The sequence below is a fragment of the Mesoplodon mirus genome (genome assembly GCF_964341445.2).
Source record: "Mesoplodon mirus genome assembly, chromosome: 10".
Lineage (NCBI taxonomy): Eukaryota > Metazoa > Chordata > Mammalia > Artiodactyla > Ziphiidae > Mesoplodon > Mesoplodon mirus.
This window is the reverse complement of record NC_138986.1, coordinates 49,582,454-49,597,291: the sequence shown is the minus strand read 5'-3', so window position 1 is coordinate 49,597,291 and position 14,838 is coordinate 49,582,454. Positions and strand designations below refer to the sequence as shown.

The 14,838-nt window shown below is 39.3% G+C and overlaps 1 protein-coding gene across 1 annotated transcript in view; it reads left to right on the top strand.

Annotated features, from left to right (window-relative positions):
- FIG4 (FIG4 phosphoinositide 5-phosphatase) overlaps positions 1–14,838 on the top strand; it is a 138,249-nt gene that overhangs the window by 85,142 nt on the left and 38,269 nt on the right. The window contains exons 17-22 of the mRNA XM_082633553.1: positions 3,317–3,375; positions 5,349–5,496; positions 8,069–8,152; positions 9,920–10,115; positions 11,126–11,208; positions 13,288–13,374. Of these exons, the coding sequence (XP_082489679.1) occupies positions 3,317–3,375; positions 5,349–5,496; positions 8,069–8,152; positions 9,920–10,115; positions 11,126–11,208; positions 13,288–13,374 (657 nt within the window). The remainder of the gene's footprint in view (positions 1–3,316; positions 3,376–5,348; positions 5,497–8,068; positions 8,153–9,919; positions 10,116–11,125; positions 11,209–13,287; positions 13,375–14,838) is intronic.

The following is a 14,838-nucleotide window of genomic DNA, read 5'->3' as shown; positions in this document are numbered from 1 at the left end:
TCTTTTTAACATGTCCTATGCCACGCCTTATCTATGCCATCTTGTCATGCTTGTATATGCTTTGCCTGCTTCCCAAAAAAGTATGTAAATATATATCCTTTTTATTAACTCTTTCCTCGAGTTTTGTAGCTTCTTCAGAATTAATCAGCTGGCCATCTTGATCCTACAAGTCCTTGATGACACAGGGTAAGTCCTTGAATAGAATAGGGTAGATGGCAGAGCCCTGTGGGATACCATCCCACAACTCCTTCCACCTTAACATTGTTTTGTGATGTTTGGTTGGAATCATTTAAACAGCTGTAACTTACTATGCTGTCAACACTTGACTATCCTGTCATCCTGCTCACATTTCTCTGTATTGTTCACATGTATCAGTTGCTTTGCTCAAGTCCATATATATTATTTCAGAGGGCTCTCAAGTTTACTAGGGGAATTAAAGAGTCTTTTATTTATTTATTTATTTTTTTTTTGCGGTATGCGGGCCTCTCACTGTTGTGGCCTCCCCCGTTGCGGAGCACAGGCTCCGGATGCGCAGGCCCAGCGGCCATGGCTCACGGGCCCAGCCACTCCGCGGCATATGGGATCCTCCCAGACCGGGGCACGAACCCGTATCCCCTGCATCGGCAGGTGGACTCTCAACCACTGCGCCACCAGGGAGGCCCTAAAGAGTCTTTTAAAATCTTCCTAACCTTTGTATGTGAGCCAATGGAATTGAACACTCTTAATACTGGGGACTGAAAAAGAGAAAAGAAGCTGACTTACTAGGTATTTATGCAAAGGAGGAAGTGGCACCAACCTGCACTCTCCTGTCCTCTGATACCTGGTCCCAAAGCAGATTTCTGTCCCAGTGCAGGTGCTCTTCCTCTGAGTGAAAGTGCCTGGTGGGTCGGGTGATGGAGGTCCCCCAGTCCTGGGCTCAGTCCTCTTAGATGCCCTCCTCATCCATCCATCTCAGCCCAGCTTCCCCAGGGCAGGTATTTCTTTGGGCTTCTTTGCTTGAGACCCACTCAGAAGAGTTGGACCTTTATTATTTATTTGTTTGTTTGTTTATGCCTCACTGCGCAGTATGCAAGATCTTAGTTCCCTGACCAGGGATTGAACCTGTGCCCCCTGCACTGGAAGCGTGGAGTCTTAACCGCTGGGCCGCCAGGGAAGTCCCAGAGTTAGACTTTTTAAAAAGTATTGTTAAGTTGCTTTATCTTGCTTAGGGAGATACAGTTTAGTCATATTAAAAAAAAATTTATGGCCTGGTCTCAAAGCACTAATACTAAAAAAAAGCACTAATTAAGATGATCCTCTTAATTCTTTTTCTCCACATGGTACATTCTGAGTTAAAACACCTTCTTTATAATGTTTACTTCTTTTTCCTAAGTAAGCTCATCGTGTGCACCATTTTTTAGGAATTACTTAACGCAAGCAGATACCTTCTCTTGCTCACATGCGAATTCTCTCTCTCTCTCTCTCTCTCTCTCTCTCTCTCTCTCTCACACACACACACACACACACACACGTCTTTTTCATTCCCCTGATCTGATAGTCTGAGTAGCCTGGTGTGGCTTGTTTTTGTGAATATATGTGGATTCATAGAAGCCACTGGTCATCTTTTTAGGTTACTCACAGTACGTCTCTAGTAAGTATTTGTTTCGTTATCTCGCCTGCACTGACATCACACTTATTGCTCTACAGTTTTTGGAATCTTTCACCCTCTCACGTTTGAACATCAAGACTGCATTTGCCCATTCCCATTGTCAGTTCTCTTCTTCACTGTTCCTTAAAAGATTATTGATCTCAACTGTACCAGGACACTTGAGTGCTCTTAGGGATGTTCTGCTGCTTCCTTCTACCTCTTGGGCTGTGCACAGTTCCCTCTTATCTTGTGTATTTCTCTTTCCAGCATGAAACTTACTATGCCTGGTGAAGATGGAAACAATACTGGAACTAAGTAGCTCTACACTCTCTGTCATTATTTTCAACATGGCATTTCTAACACATAGAGCAGTATTTGATACACAGTAGGTGCTTAATAAATGTTGAAAGACTGAATTCTCTGTAAGCAACAGACTTATCCCTTTTCTGTTCTTTTCATGCTTTTAAAGCCTTGCTATTCAAAAAGTAGTCTAAGGACCAGCCCCTTTGGCATCACTGGGAGCTTGTCATAAATGCAGAATCTCAGGCCCCACCTGCTGAATCAGAATCTGCCTTTTCACAGGATCTCCAAGTGATTTTTGTGTGTACACTGATTTTGAGAAGCACTGCTCTAAAGCATAACTTCAGTCTCAAGCAAAACTTTAGGAGTCTTTCCTGTTATCATAGTACTACCCACCCTACCCCCACAGTTCACTAGGCTCCCCGGTTCTTTTGTTGGTCATCCTTGGTCATGTATCTGCTTGCCATCTCTAGGAGAGTTCTCTACGTTGCCTATTTCCTTTAAATACTCCCCATTCATCATAATTGGAGTTATTCAAGGTCATAATGTCAACATTTTATTTTTAGAAAGCCTTTCATTTATTTTAAACGATCTTTTAGCATTTTTGGCTGTAGGCTCTTTTTTCTGAACCTTTTGAAAATCTGTTTTTTTTTAAATTTGATATCCCATTTTACATCATTCCCCTTCCTAGCTCTCATTAACTTTGATATAGCATTTTCCTCATAAATATCCATTTCATCGGAATTTGATTTAGAATTCAGTGTTCAGAGAAAAGGCAGTTCAGGATTCTTTCAGATTCTCTGAGTTTTCTAGCAGAAATCCAGATGATTGAAATTCCCAGCCTTACTCTGACTGGCCTCTATAATCAAGTAGTGAATGTTTATAGTTAAAGATTAACAGGGGCTGTACTATTTTTTAAGGAAATTTGTTCTTTAGGCTTATCCATTTACTTAATGATTTTGCTGAACTGTTTAACCATATACACAGACCCAAACACATAGAGCAGAGTAGAAAAAGTAATCTAACTCTCAGATAACTACACGCAGGAGAATCCTACTTGTAGGACTTGGGTCACAGTCGCGCTGCTCACTGGGTGGCAGGGTAATAAAGTAGGCACAGTAAACAGCAGCTCATAGAGTCTGGCTTAGTATACCCGAATCATTTTTAGCTAAAAGTAGGTAACATCACAGTTTTGTAGATCTATGATGTAGTTGAAACAAGAAGGGGTTGGGAAAGGAGTGAACATGTTGAAGACCTACTGTGCCAAAAGCTTCACAGCCATGTTTTTAAAAGCATCTTACTCTAGACCATACACCCTTTTATCCAGTGAATTGTAGAAAATCTACATTTACATTTGGGCCATCTTATCCCTTTTTTTTTTTTTAATAGTTATACTTACTGGTGGACGCCAGAGGTAATAAAACATTTACCACTGCCTTATGATGAAGGTAAGTCTATTTTATATATAGTAGTGATATATGTCAGTCCTAATCTCCCAATTTATCCCTCCTCCCTACTCCCCTGGTAACCATAAGTTTCTTTTCTACATCTGTGACTCTACTTCTGTTTTGTAAATAAGTTCATGTGTACCTTTTTTTTTTAATTCCACATATAAGTGATATCATATTTGTCTTTCTGTGTCTGACTTATTTCATTCAGTATGACAGTCTCTAGGTCCATCCATGTTGCTGCAAATGGCATTTGTTCTTTTTTTATGGCTGAGTAATATTCCATCGTATATATGTACCACATCTTCTTTATCCGTTCCTCTGTTGATGGACATTTAGATTGCTTCCATGTCCTGGCTATTGTAAATAGTGCTGCAGTGAACATTGGGGTACAACATCTTAGCTTTTTTTTTTTTTTTTTTTCCATCAGAGGCATAGCATTTTACTTTCAATCAGAATTCAAAGCTAGTACAGAAACATTTTTACCAAAAGGTAAATTTGTTCAAAAGGTAGAAATTTAATATAAAGATCATTTTGGAGGTTGTATACTCGACAGAGGAGCCACCAACTGCATTTGGAGTTCCTTACATGCGCTCTGTGTACCATTCATCACTGTCATGCTCTGAGGAGCTCCTAATCTTCCTCCTAAAGCCTTCCTCCAGCCTCACAGAGGAGAGGAGTGAACTACTCAGAGGGAACACGCTCAAGATTACAACTCCGGGCCACAGAATTTCCTCTGATCTTTCAGGAGGAAAACAGTAAATAGAATTAATTAATGAATTAATCAAAATTTTGAATTGCCTCCCCAAATCGCAAGCATTTATTGTTGGGAAGTTCTAGTGCTAATTTTTTTTTTTTACATCTTTATTGGAGTATAATTGCTTTACAGTGGTGTGTTAAGTTTCTGCTTTATAACAAAGTGAATCAGTTTTTAAGGGCAGAGATTGTGTTATACTTTTATCTAAGTAGCCTGATACGTTATATTGTATCTTACAGTTATTAGGTATGTCCCTCAACAGTTTAGTAGATATAATATGTTAGTTCATCATTTAAAATTAGTACTTGATGTATGTCTAGATATTTAGGGGGAATGGGGAGGAAGTGAAGACCCATTCACAAGGAAAAATAAAAACTTTTCCTATATCTAAGCAGTGAAAAAAAGTACAGATGTGTGTGTAAAAGTACATTTTAGTCACTGAAGTTTAAATTTTCAATTTGTCTGAAAGGCAGGAAAATTTTTATATTAAAAGAATATAATTTGTTTCCAAATAAATAATTGACCAGTTTGCAATAGAGTTTATTCTTGATTCTGTTACTGATTCCCCTGACCACAGGCAAGCCAGTTTTCCCAGTTGTGAAAGGATATTAAGATCTATTGCCAATCTGGAACATTCCAGTTGAGGACTCCATCTAGTCATGGTTGACCATCCCAACTTTGGGTGGTGAAGGCCATAAAGTAAAAAAGGTTGCAAATGACTTTTGGTTCTTAATAAATTATTAATTAACTTTTAAAAAGTATTTGTTACCTTGAAATTCTGGGCAAAATCATAACTCATTGCTAAGATTTGGTTGTTCTGGGAAAAAGGATGGGACTTCAGCAGCCTAATATTGCCCATAAATAGGATTTGAAATATAAAGGAAAATTTAGTGAAATTGCATAATTTTTATCTAGAAGGCAGAGGGTATTTATTTAAGAGCAAAAAGGAATTTAAAGAACTGAATAATTTGATTTCTAAAATAATTCCCCACTCCTACCCCAGCTTCCAGAGGTCCCCACTTCCTTAGAGCTTGTCATGCTCAGCTTTGCAGTATACATTCTGTGCACATATCTTGTTCCTCTTCCAAGCGTGAAAGTGCCAGAGGCAGGAGCTGAACTTGTTCAGTGCGCTCTCTGTGAACACAGTTGATATTACAGAAACATTTGAGAGATGTAATCTAAAGGCTTTAAGAGTAACAGGCTGTATCTCTCTCAGTTATCTGTGCTGCGAACTTAAAGAAGCTGATAGTGAAGAAGTTTCACAAATACGAAGAGGAGATTGACATCCACAACGAATTTTTTCGACCATACGAGCTGAGTAGCTTTGATGACACCTTTTGCTTGGCTATGACGAGTTCAGCGCGGTATGTTGTGAGTTCTCTGAAACTGGAAGAATTGGGGAGCTATAGTTTTCCTAGTTTGTACAGCTATATCTTACTTTACTCGGAATCTGTTAGCCTGCTAGCAGGTGGTTTTCCAGCCTCTGAATTCCTCCTGCGATTGGGAGCCCGCTACTCAGGAGGCTGTCCTACAGTTAGACAAGTGGAGTTAAATTCTTGTCTTAGATAAGTTGAAATCTGCCTCCCTTCGGTCCTAATTTGTCATTTGGAATAAACTCAGCTTTTTAAGTTGAACTTAGAAATTGAGAGCCAGCATAAATTAGTGGACAAAAAGCATAGTCTTTGGTATTAGAAAGGCCGGAATGTGAATCTTGGACCAGCCATTGCCTACCTGTGTGACCTTGAGAAAATTATCCAACTTATGTGAGTCTGTTTCTTCATATAGAGAGGGGTGTGTATCACACAGAAACACATGCACCAAGTGCCTAATGTAGTACCTGACACAGGTGGGTTACTAATAAATGGTGACTCTTATTATATTACTATTTTTATTAGGCACAGGACAAGTCTAGTTCCTCTTCTGTGTGACAGCCCTCTAGATATTTGAGAAAGCAATATTAATTTTTTTCAGGGTAAATATCCTTCTTTCTTTCATAACTCATATGACATTGTAGACATCTCTCCACCTTTGAACATACTTCATTTCTCTGTCTCTTTTTGAGTTTGGCAGAGCCTTTTAGGAAGATGATGGTACTAGATTAAAAAATTAGGCAAAGAAAATCATTTTTTGATCACTATGTTTTATACTAAAGTTTATATTTTTGTATTTACATTTTGTATTTTTCATTTACTTCAAATGTGATATATATATGCCTAAACTTAACATGGTACATGTAGAAACATATTCCATGGTTTGTTTCCTAGAAATCACTCTACATTTTGCTTCAGTTTCAGATAGAAAGTTTGGAATTTTCACTTGCTTGATTTTCAGTTACACTTGTTAAAGTTTAGCAGTTGTAACTGTAATGTTATTGTCATTTTCCAGAATTTTTCAGCTCAGCAAAGGGTGAATGATATTACGTATATGTGTATGTACAGATATACAATCGATTTTATTTATTGGCAGCAGTTACGCTCTGTAAAGTTCCTACAAACACTGAGTTAGAGGACACTGAACCATTGCTCTTCGGAGAAATACAGGGTTAGTTTCCTGAAAACATCTGGTCATAACATTTTCCTCAACCAATCAATACGTAATCTTATTTTGTATGCTTCTGTTAAAGATACCTTGTATAATATATATTGTCAATTCATTAACATTGATCTCACAGCCAACAGCACTATAACTCATGCCTGAATGAAGCTTCTCTAACTCATGTATTTTCTCTATAACATACAACTTTCTTCTGCTTAGAAACACCAGGCAACTTCCACACTATGCTTGGGGGCCATTGTAGACAGTGAAATCTCCAAAAAGCACAAAAATGTGAAAAACATGGCACTAAATAGACTGTGAAAAGGACACTTGTTTTCAGTATGAGAGCTAAAGCAAGAAGGCAGAGGGTCACCTTGTTCTCCCCTGGTTGGGAATGTGAGCGTTGGGTTACTCTAATTTTTCACTGCTCTGCACATGCGCTTGTCTGCGAGTGATCACAAAAGCTCTGAGTGTTGCCTTTGGGGTAACAAATAAATTTTAGTGAGTAAGCAGATTCTCAAATATGGCATCCACAAATAATGAAGATGGACTGTGTATGTTCAAAAAGAAAGAAAGAAAAAGTAAACCACTTGCATTTTGAAAACAACATTTTCAAACTGTTAAGTAGGCATTTTGAGTCAGATTCAATATTACTTTCTTTTCCTTCAAAAAATGTAATATTGAATCACACACTTGGAGCAGTATCCTTGCCAGAAGTTATGAGTCTTATCTGCATAAATCATGCAACTGTTGCCTTTTTGGCATCTAATATAGGGTTTGGTCTGGCTTCAGTGGTAATAATAAGGTAGGCCCTGTATCATGAGGAAGTAGCTTCAGCTTATCTCAGTAAGTGGTAAATTAACAGTTTCTATTTAAAGTGTTCCAACAGTGTTTTAATGAATTAACCCCAGCCTAATGAGGTGGGTGTTGATACTTCAATTCATACCACTGCGTTTTTGATCATTATGTCCACCTCCTTAGGTGGTATTGTGTTATAAAAACATTGTCCATAAAACTGAGCAGCTAAGTGTCTTGCCATTGGTTTTATGAGTTTAATTTTACCCGAAAACGAATTCGTGATACACAACCAGAGGGTGTGCATCTTAGCAGTAACTCAGATACCAACTCTCCTCCAGTAAACAAAATCTTAAATTCAAAACTACTGGGTCTCTTAATCAGAGAAAACTCACAGTGAGGACTGCTAACGTTGAAGTTACTGAGTACCATTAGTTCATGGGGTTTTATGGCCCAGATTACCTAAACTCCCCTGATTATTTGGCTTAGAATATATATACCTCCTAGGGCTAAGAAGGAATCGTGTAAGAATGTGAATTGAGATGGAAGTGGACAGTCATCTGGATGGACAGTGATTCACATGGAATTTTTTTCCCCTTTCTTCAGTGACTTCATGCCTAAGACTTTTGGCATTGATCCAAGTCCGTTTACAGTGCGTAAGCCAGATGAAACTGGAAAATCAGTATTGGGGTAAGATTTGCATATAGAATGAAATTTTAAAGATTCATGTAAAATAATACAGCGCTTACAATATAATTTCCACCAAAAACTAATAACTTCAAGTCACATAGTTTGGAGCAGTCCATTCACTGCATCTATACAGGTAGCTTTTTTATAGCACTGGGATCATTAAAAAGTGTTAGACACTGAAAGTATAATTCATGGGAATTCCAGCAACATGACGCATTTACTGTTTTAAATCAGGAGTTTCACAGATGGCATAAAGGCAGGTAGCAGATATTATGTATGTCCTTTAATAACTCAGCATCCTGTTTCCCACAACATAAAATGCTTAGGTAAAAATTTATATTAGTTGTATTTATTTTCGTTGGCATCCTGAGGCAACATTAAAGCAAGTGCTCAGAGGACTTAATAGATTTTCTGTGTATTACTGTAACATTGTTTTGGGGATGACTGTTATTATATGCAATAATATGAGGAAGAGAACAAACCATGTTTACAGCTTTGAGACTGGAATGAAATGTGTTCTAGCGTTAAGAATCTCTGTTACTGCCACTGACCTGAATAATCCCAGTGATAAGATTTCTCCTAGGCCCTGGCCAGAAACCCTGGCCAGCCTGTAGATTCTGAGTCCTAACTGTATTTGGGAGTGTGTACAGGGGCCTAATTGGATTCTAGCTACGTGTGATTTATACAATGAGATATATATTACTGTTTTCCAGATACACCATTTATGTGGCTTAAATATGTGGCCTTAAATAGCTGCATGTTAAGCCCTGGACCAGATGCTAAGAGGAATTTAAAAGAAGGTTAACATCCTCAGGACATTTAGAATTTAAGGAGTTCCTGGGACAAATACATAAATGATCAGCTATATTAGTGTATAGTACTGAAAAGTATCAACTTTAATTTTTAGTTGCAGAAAGTTAGAAATGAATTTATTTTCTGTAATATCTAACCCATGGTTAGATAGTATTGCATGTTTCTTTCCTAGAAAATGCAGAATATTATGGTATTTTAAGTTCCTTGCAGAAAATTTTTTAAAGTAAGAGTGAAATATTAAATATATTAAATATTTTTCATAAAAGCCAAAAATATTACCATAAAATGTTTTCTGAATTAAAACAATATTCTTACTACTCTCAAATTTGGCACTAAAATAAAAGTAAATAAGTGTGGGCTTTTTCTATGTTTTTCCCCCCATCTACTCCCTATTAATAGAAGGAATGTTCAGAAAATATAGTTATTTAGTAATAAAACAATTTAAAATCTTAGTTTATGTTCATCAGTTGCTCATTACTTTGGTACAAGTAATCAGCTGCCACTGTGATTGCTAAAAATTCATAGGAGGGACAGAAATATACTACATGGATTTGGCTATCGACCCTTTCTTGAAGCTTCTACAAATTATAGGTAATTTTACTAATATCTCAAACATAATAGTCTTCTATTATGGTATTATAAATTTTGAAAATACTGATTTCACTTACCAAAGGAAGACACAGTAGCCAAGCGGTGAAAAGACTTTTCTGCACACTACAAGCACATACTTGTTTATTTCTGAATTTATAACAAAGCTTAAATTCATATAAGGTCAGCACGTACATGATAAAATATTAAACTTTTCCCTTTAGCACAACTTGAATCCAGAAGCTGGCTTCTCACGGTCATTTTCTTATGCTTCACCAGGACTAAGGCTTTGGGACAGAGCGATACACAGTAAGCGTTGAGGGTTCGGTTTACAGATGGTTCACATCTGTATTCATCTTTTTAAAGAAACAAGAGCAACAGAGAAGAAGCTGTGTTACAGCGGAAAACGGCCGCCAGTGCCCCACCGCCGCCCAGCGAGGAGGCCGTGTCCAGCAGCTCTGAGGACGACTCCGGGACCGACCGGGAGGAGGAGGGCTCCGTGTCCCAGCGCTCCACGCCAGTGAAGATGACTGACACGGGCGACAGTGCCAAAGTGACGGAGGTCAGGGGCCGAGGAGAGTGTGCAGTCCGGCATGAGGCTCATCTCCAAATTCCCGCTTTCAGTTAAAAGGCTGAGAGCAAGAAAAAGTCACATTACCTCACTCACACCTTTCTAATGCACAGTGTTGCAGGCACTGCAGAGATGAATACATTTGACAAAGACATTACTGAAAATGGTTTCTGAAACTGGTGTTTGTGCTTCCATGTGTAACAGTAAATTTCTTGTCACTCCAGAATTCTTAAGAGAGTCCTGTCCCTCTTTGAGCAGCCCATCCACTTATTACTTTGGTACAGTAGCCCATCCGTTTATTCCCTTGCTCAGCACATTGTTGGAATGCAGGGTTTGGATCTAGGCCTCACAATCTTTGCATAACCCCAGTGGGAAGTTCATCCTGGTCAATTCGACATTACCAATATATTGAGGGGAAACAAGAGGCAAGTAAACCACAGAAGAACCAAATTTAGCTTTTGGGAAATTTGCTTTCTAGAAATGGCCAAAAGTCATTAAAGCTAGACACGTTGCCATGGCTTGGGGTTGGCAAACTACAACCTATTGGCCAAAACATCCTGCTGCCTGTTTTTGTAAATAAAGTTTTATTTATAACCAGCTGTGCCTATTTACAGCCATACCTATTTGTTTATATATTGTCTATGGCTGCTCTTGCCCTATAACAGCAACAGAATTGAGTAGTTATGGCAGAGACAGTATGACCCAAAGAACCTAAAATATTTACTGTCTGGCCCTTTACAGAAAATGTTTGCCAACTTCTGCACTATACAAAAGCAATTAGTAATTACCTAATAGTTTTTTACCCTAAAATAAACTAGTTTAGTGAAAATGAAGTCAGATTTTAAAAAACCATTAACTGAGAAATTTAATGAACCAGGTTGAAGAAACATTGTGATTGCCTTTGTGGGAAAATTCACAGGTTCATTTTCTTCATCTTTGGAAATTATTAATATTCTAGATGTCTAAAACTTCTTCCTGGTTCCCTTTTCTTTTGACCCCAGAATGTGGTCCAGCCCATGAAAGAGGTGTATGGAATCAACCTCTCAGATGGCCTCTCAGAAGAAGATCTCTCCATTTATTTAAGGTAAAGTATTTTCATGAGAGATTAAGGACAAATGCAAATGTAATACAATACCTTATATCTAGTGTAACGTTTAAAAATTGATAATAGTCAACAATACAGAAGGAAGTGAATTCCACTTGGAATAAAAGAGTAGCATTTAGGTCACATTCTGAAACAATTTATATTTGGAGTTAAAAGGCCTACTTACTGCCTGAGACTCTCAGGGCCCCTCAGTGATAAAAATTTATGATGCTTACATGTATTTTCACTGCCCATAAGCTGCAAACTGAAGTTCATATACATCTCTGCATTCCTGCATTAACAAATCCTCAAGATCAAGTACCTTCTTACAAAATGAACTTGGGATACAGACAGCTGAGGACCTTGTATTCCCTTCGGCTCGGGGTTGGGGTGGAGAGCTGCTGGTGGGAGTGGAGGCTGAGGAGGGAGAAGGAAGCAGTGATGTAGGGGCACCAATTCAGAATGTTATCGACCTTTATTAGGAAGACGTAGCTAAAAGGAGGCGATCTACCAAAAGGTATTCCCTGAAATCACGTATATAATTTTGTGTGTCTGTGTGCACTTGCAAAGATTCATAGTTACCAGATTCTCAAAAGAACTCCTCAGCTAGAAATCCTTAAAATGCTGACGAGGCCACTGTAAACACCCCCTCAACCTAATGTATGCATTAAGAAGACTTAATTATTGCAAGTGAACATGGACCCACTTCATCTAAGTTTGGCTTATGTAAACTAATATACATGAGCACTAACCTCCAGGTCTTTCTTAAGGAGGGTGTTTGTTTTGCAGAATCCATTGAACTGGATATTTTCAGCTGTGTGCTTCAAACTAGTAAGACCTGCTGTAGAATATACGAAATACAAAAATGTACAGCATTCCTTGACTACAGAAGCACTGGTATGACTGTGCATCACTGTCTTCCTGGGAGCCAATTGAGTCATTCAGAACTCAGCCACACCCTCCTCCCTCCTGGATACACAGACACGCAGTGACGTTCATACAGCTGTCACACTCTGTAGCTCAGCTCTTTAGTAGTTAGTTGAAGTGGGCCTTCATGAGCAACATGATCTGGAAGAATGATTTATCTGGGGTTAATGACTGAGTAATATGACTTTATTGCAGAGAGCATAAGTGTACATGTCAAGGCTGTTCACTTGCTGAAGATAAAAGTTTGGATAAGAGTAATCTAAAAGTTTTTCATAGTGCTGTACTGATTTAATAATTGGTAGTTTTTTCAGCACTTTTCCTGACTTTTAAAAAAAGCTCATAAAAACTACAAACTGCATCCCTGAGGGGAAGATGGGTGCATGTAGCACAGGGCACACTTCAGAGGGGTACACTTGAGAAATATCAGTGGCCCATTGCCAGGCATCCTCTTACCTTGCTGAGCTGGCCTGGGGCGAGTCCCTTTGGCCTTAGCTGCAAGTCTGGATTAGTGTCATTGGAGGCTTCTCTGAGGGGGATGGGGGGGCAGTGGTGCTCAGCAGGTGGTCTCCTCAGTCCCCTCCAGCTCAGATGAAAGTACTCTTCTGAGCAGCTGGCATATGTATACCTGGGGATTCCTGTGGTCCTGAGGAAACCAACTCCATGCCCTGGGTGCTTAGCAGCATCCTCGCTCCAGGAGATGGATCCCTAGCCCGGTCTGGCGTTTCCTCGTCGTCTGTCTCACTGCAGATGTCCCCGTCCCGGCCACGGCCTCGTGTTGCCCCATGCTTCCTGCCGCTGTCACCCGTAGGTACGCGAGGCCTTACGAGATCATCTCCCGGGCTTCAGGAACATTTTGGCTCAAGTTCCGTATCAGTTTGAGTAAACAGGATGCGACGAAGCACACGTTTTGTTTCATTCCTATGTCCATGGTTACGACTCACATTTTAACCCATTCCTCCTCCTTTTCTTCTCATAAACCCACTCTAACATCAGGCAGTCATTTACAAATCGAGTCTTGTGTCACATAGGGTACTCTTGTGTGCTTTTCTGACGTAAGCATAGAAGTGTCGTTTGAAGGCCCATATCATTTTGTGCGATCTACTGAATTTGTGGCAGGTAGTTCTTTAGCTTTGTATCTGTTATAATTTGTAGATTTGTGCAGCTGGGGCAGAGTCAACATAAACAAGACAAGAGCAGCCAGCAGTTCTGTTCCAGGTGCCCAGATGGAGTTATAAAATTGTAAGTACTAGATTAGACCTTGTAAAAAAAAATTGTATTCATGCCATTCAGGGTGCTTTTTTTTAAGACTTTATGAGAAAGACATTGTCTTGTCCCCAAATTAGTATAAGCACTAAAGCGTCTCCTCCTGGTGTAATACCGTATGCGAGGAAAACTGGGTAGCTCTGGGGATGGGGAAAAGGTTGGGAGCCTTGCCTGTGCTTGAAATGCACCCTTTGGAGGTGGGACTGGAGTTGGTGGGGGTTTTCCTCCAGAAACTCTGCTCTCCAGTGGATAGCAGTGAGATGAAAAAACAGCTCTGACCCTGGAGACAGGCTCCTCAAATTCAGTGCAAGACCCTTGAGGGCAGGAGTGGTTTGTCTTTTCTAGCTCTATATCTTCACCAGTTCTATTAACTTGCTGTTTAGTGAATAACTTGGAGTTTAGTACATTCTTAAATAAATAGAACTAGGTTCGTATCCTGACTTAACACTCTGCCACTTCTTTTTTGTTTTACCTTGAGCAAGTAATTTAAGTCCTGTGGGGCTCAGTTTATTTATCTGCAAAATGGGTTAATGGTAGCACCTGCTTCATAGGAGGATGGTGAGGCTGAAATGAAATCATGCATACAAAGTGCTGAGATCAGTGTCTGGAATACGTCCTCAATACGTTGTGATCATCACCATTGACCCCTTCTTCTTCATATTTATCATTGTTCTCTGCTTGTTGGGACCAAACAAAGCAAAGGTTGTGACCAGGAGTGGCTCCTGATGCCATATGCTCAGCTGAGTTTCTTCTATAAAAAGGGGTCACTGTGGTGATTAAATGAGGTAGGATATGCAAGGCATCTAGATCAGTGTCTGGCACAGAGTTGACATTTAGTAAATGTTCTCTTCCCTTTTCTTGGTACAACTTTATCAGTTTGTTTAATAAATTATTTGATAGATACTGACTACCTGACTTCTCCATGTACTACATCTGCATGTTCCTAATTGTTAAGAGGCTACTATACTGATCCAGGCAAAGACTGGTGCCTTAGAGAACAGTGGCTGGGAGGATTTTGGAAATGGGATGAATCTAGGAAATATTAAAAAGTGAAATAGACTGGATAGTGAAATAGTCGGATATGGGGAAAAGGCCTTACCAAGGATGGCCGTTAGGTTTTTTGGAAACAACAGGTTTGATTCATTCATTCATTTAGCAAATGGTATTGAATACCTATTTGGACCTGTGTTAGGACCATGGACAGGTGCCATTTATCAAGGTAAGGAGCACTGTAGGAGGAACCCGTTTGCCTTTCAAGGGGGATCAAAGTGGCCATGGTTAGGAGGCAGTTGAATCAACTGATCTGGAACTCAGAAAAGAGCCTCTGGGAATGTGAATGCATGTTGGTGATAATTAAAGCCTCTGGTTAAAGATGACACCACTTAGGAAAAGAGAATAACAGAGTGAGAAAAGGTCTACAGCTGAGTCTTGAAGGGATCT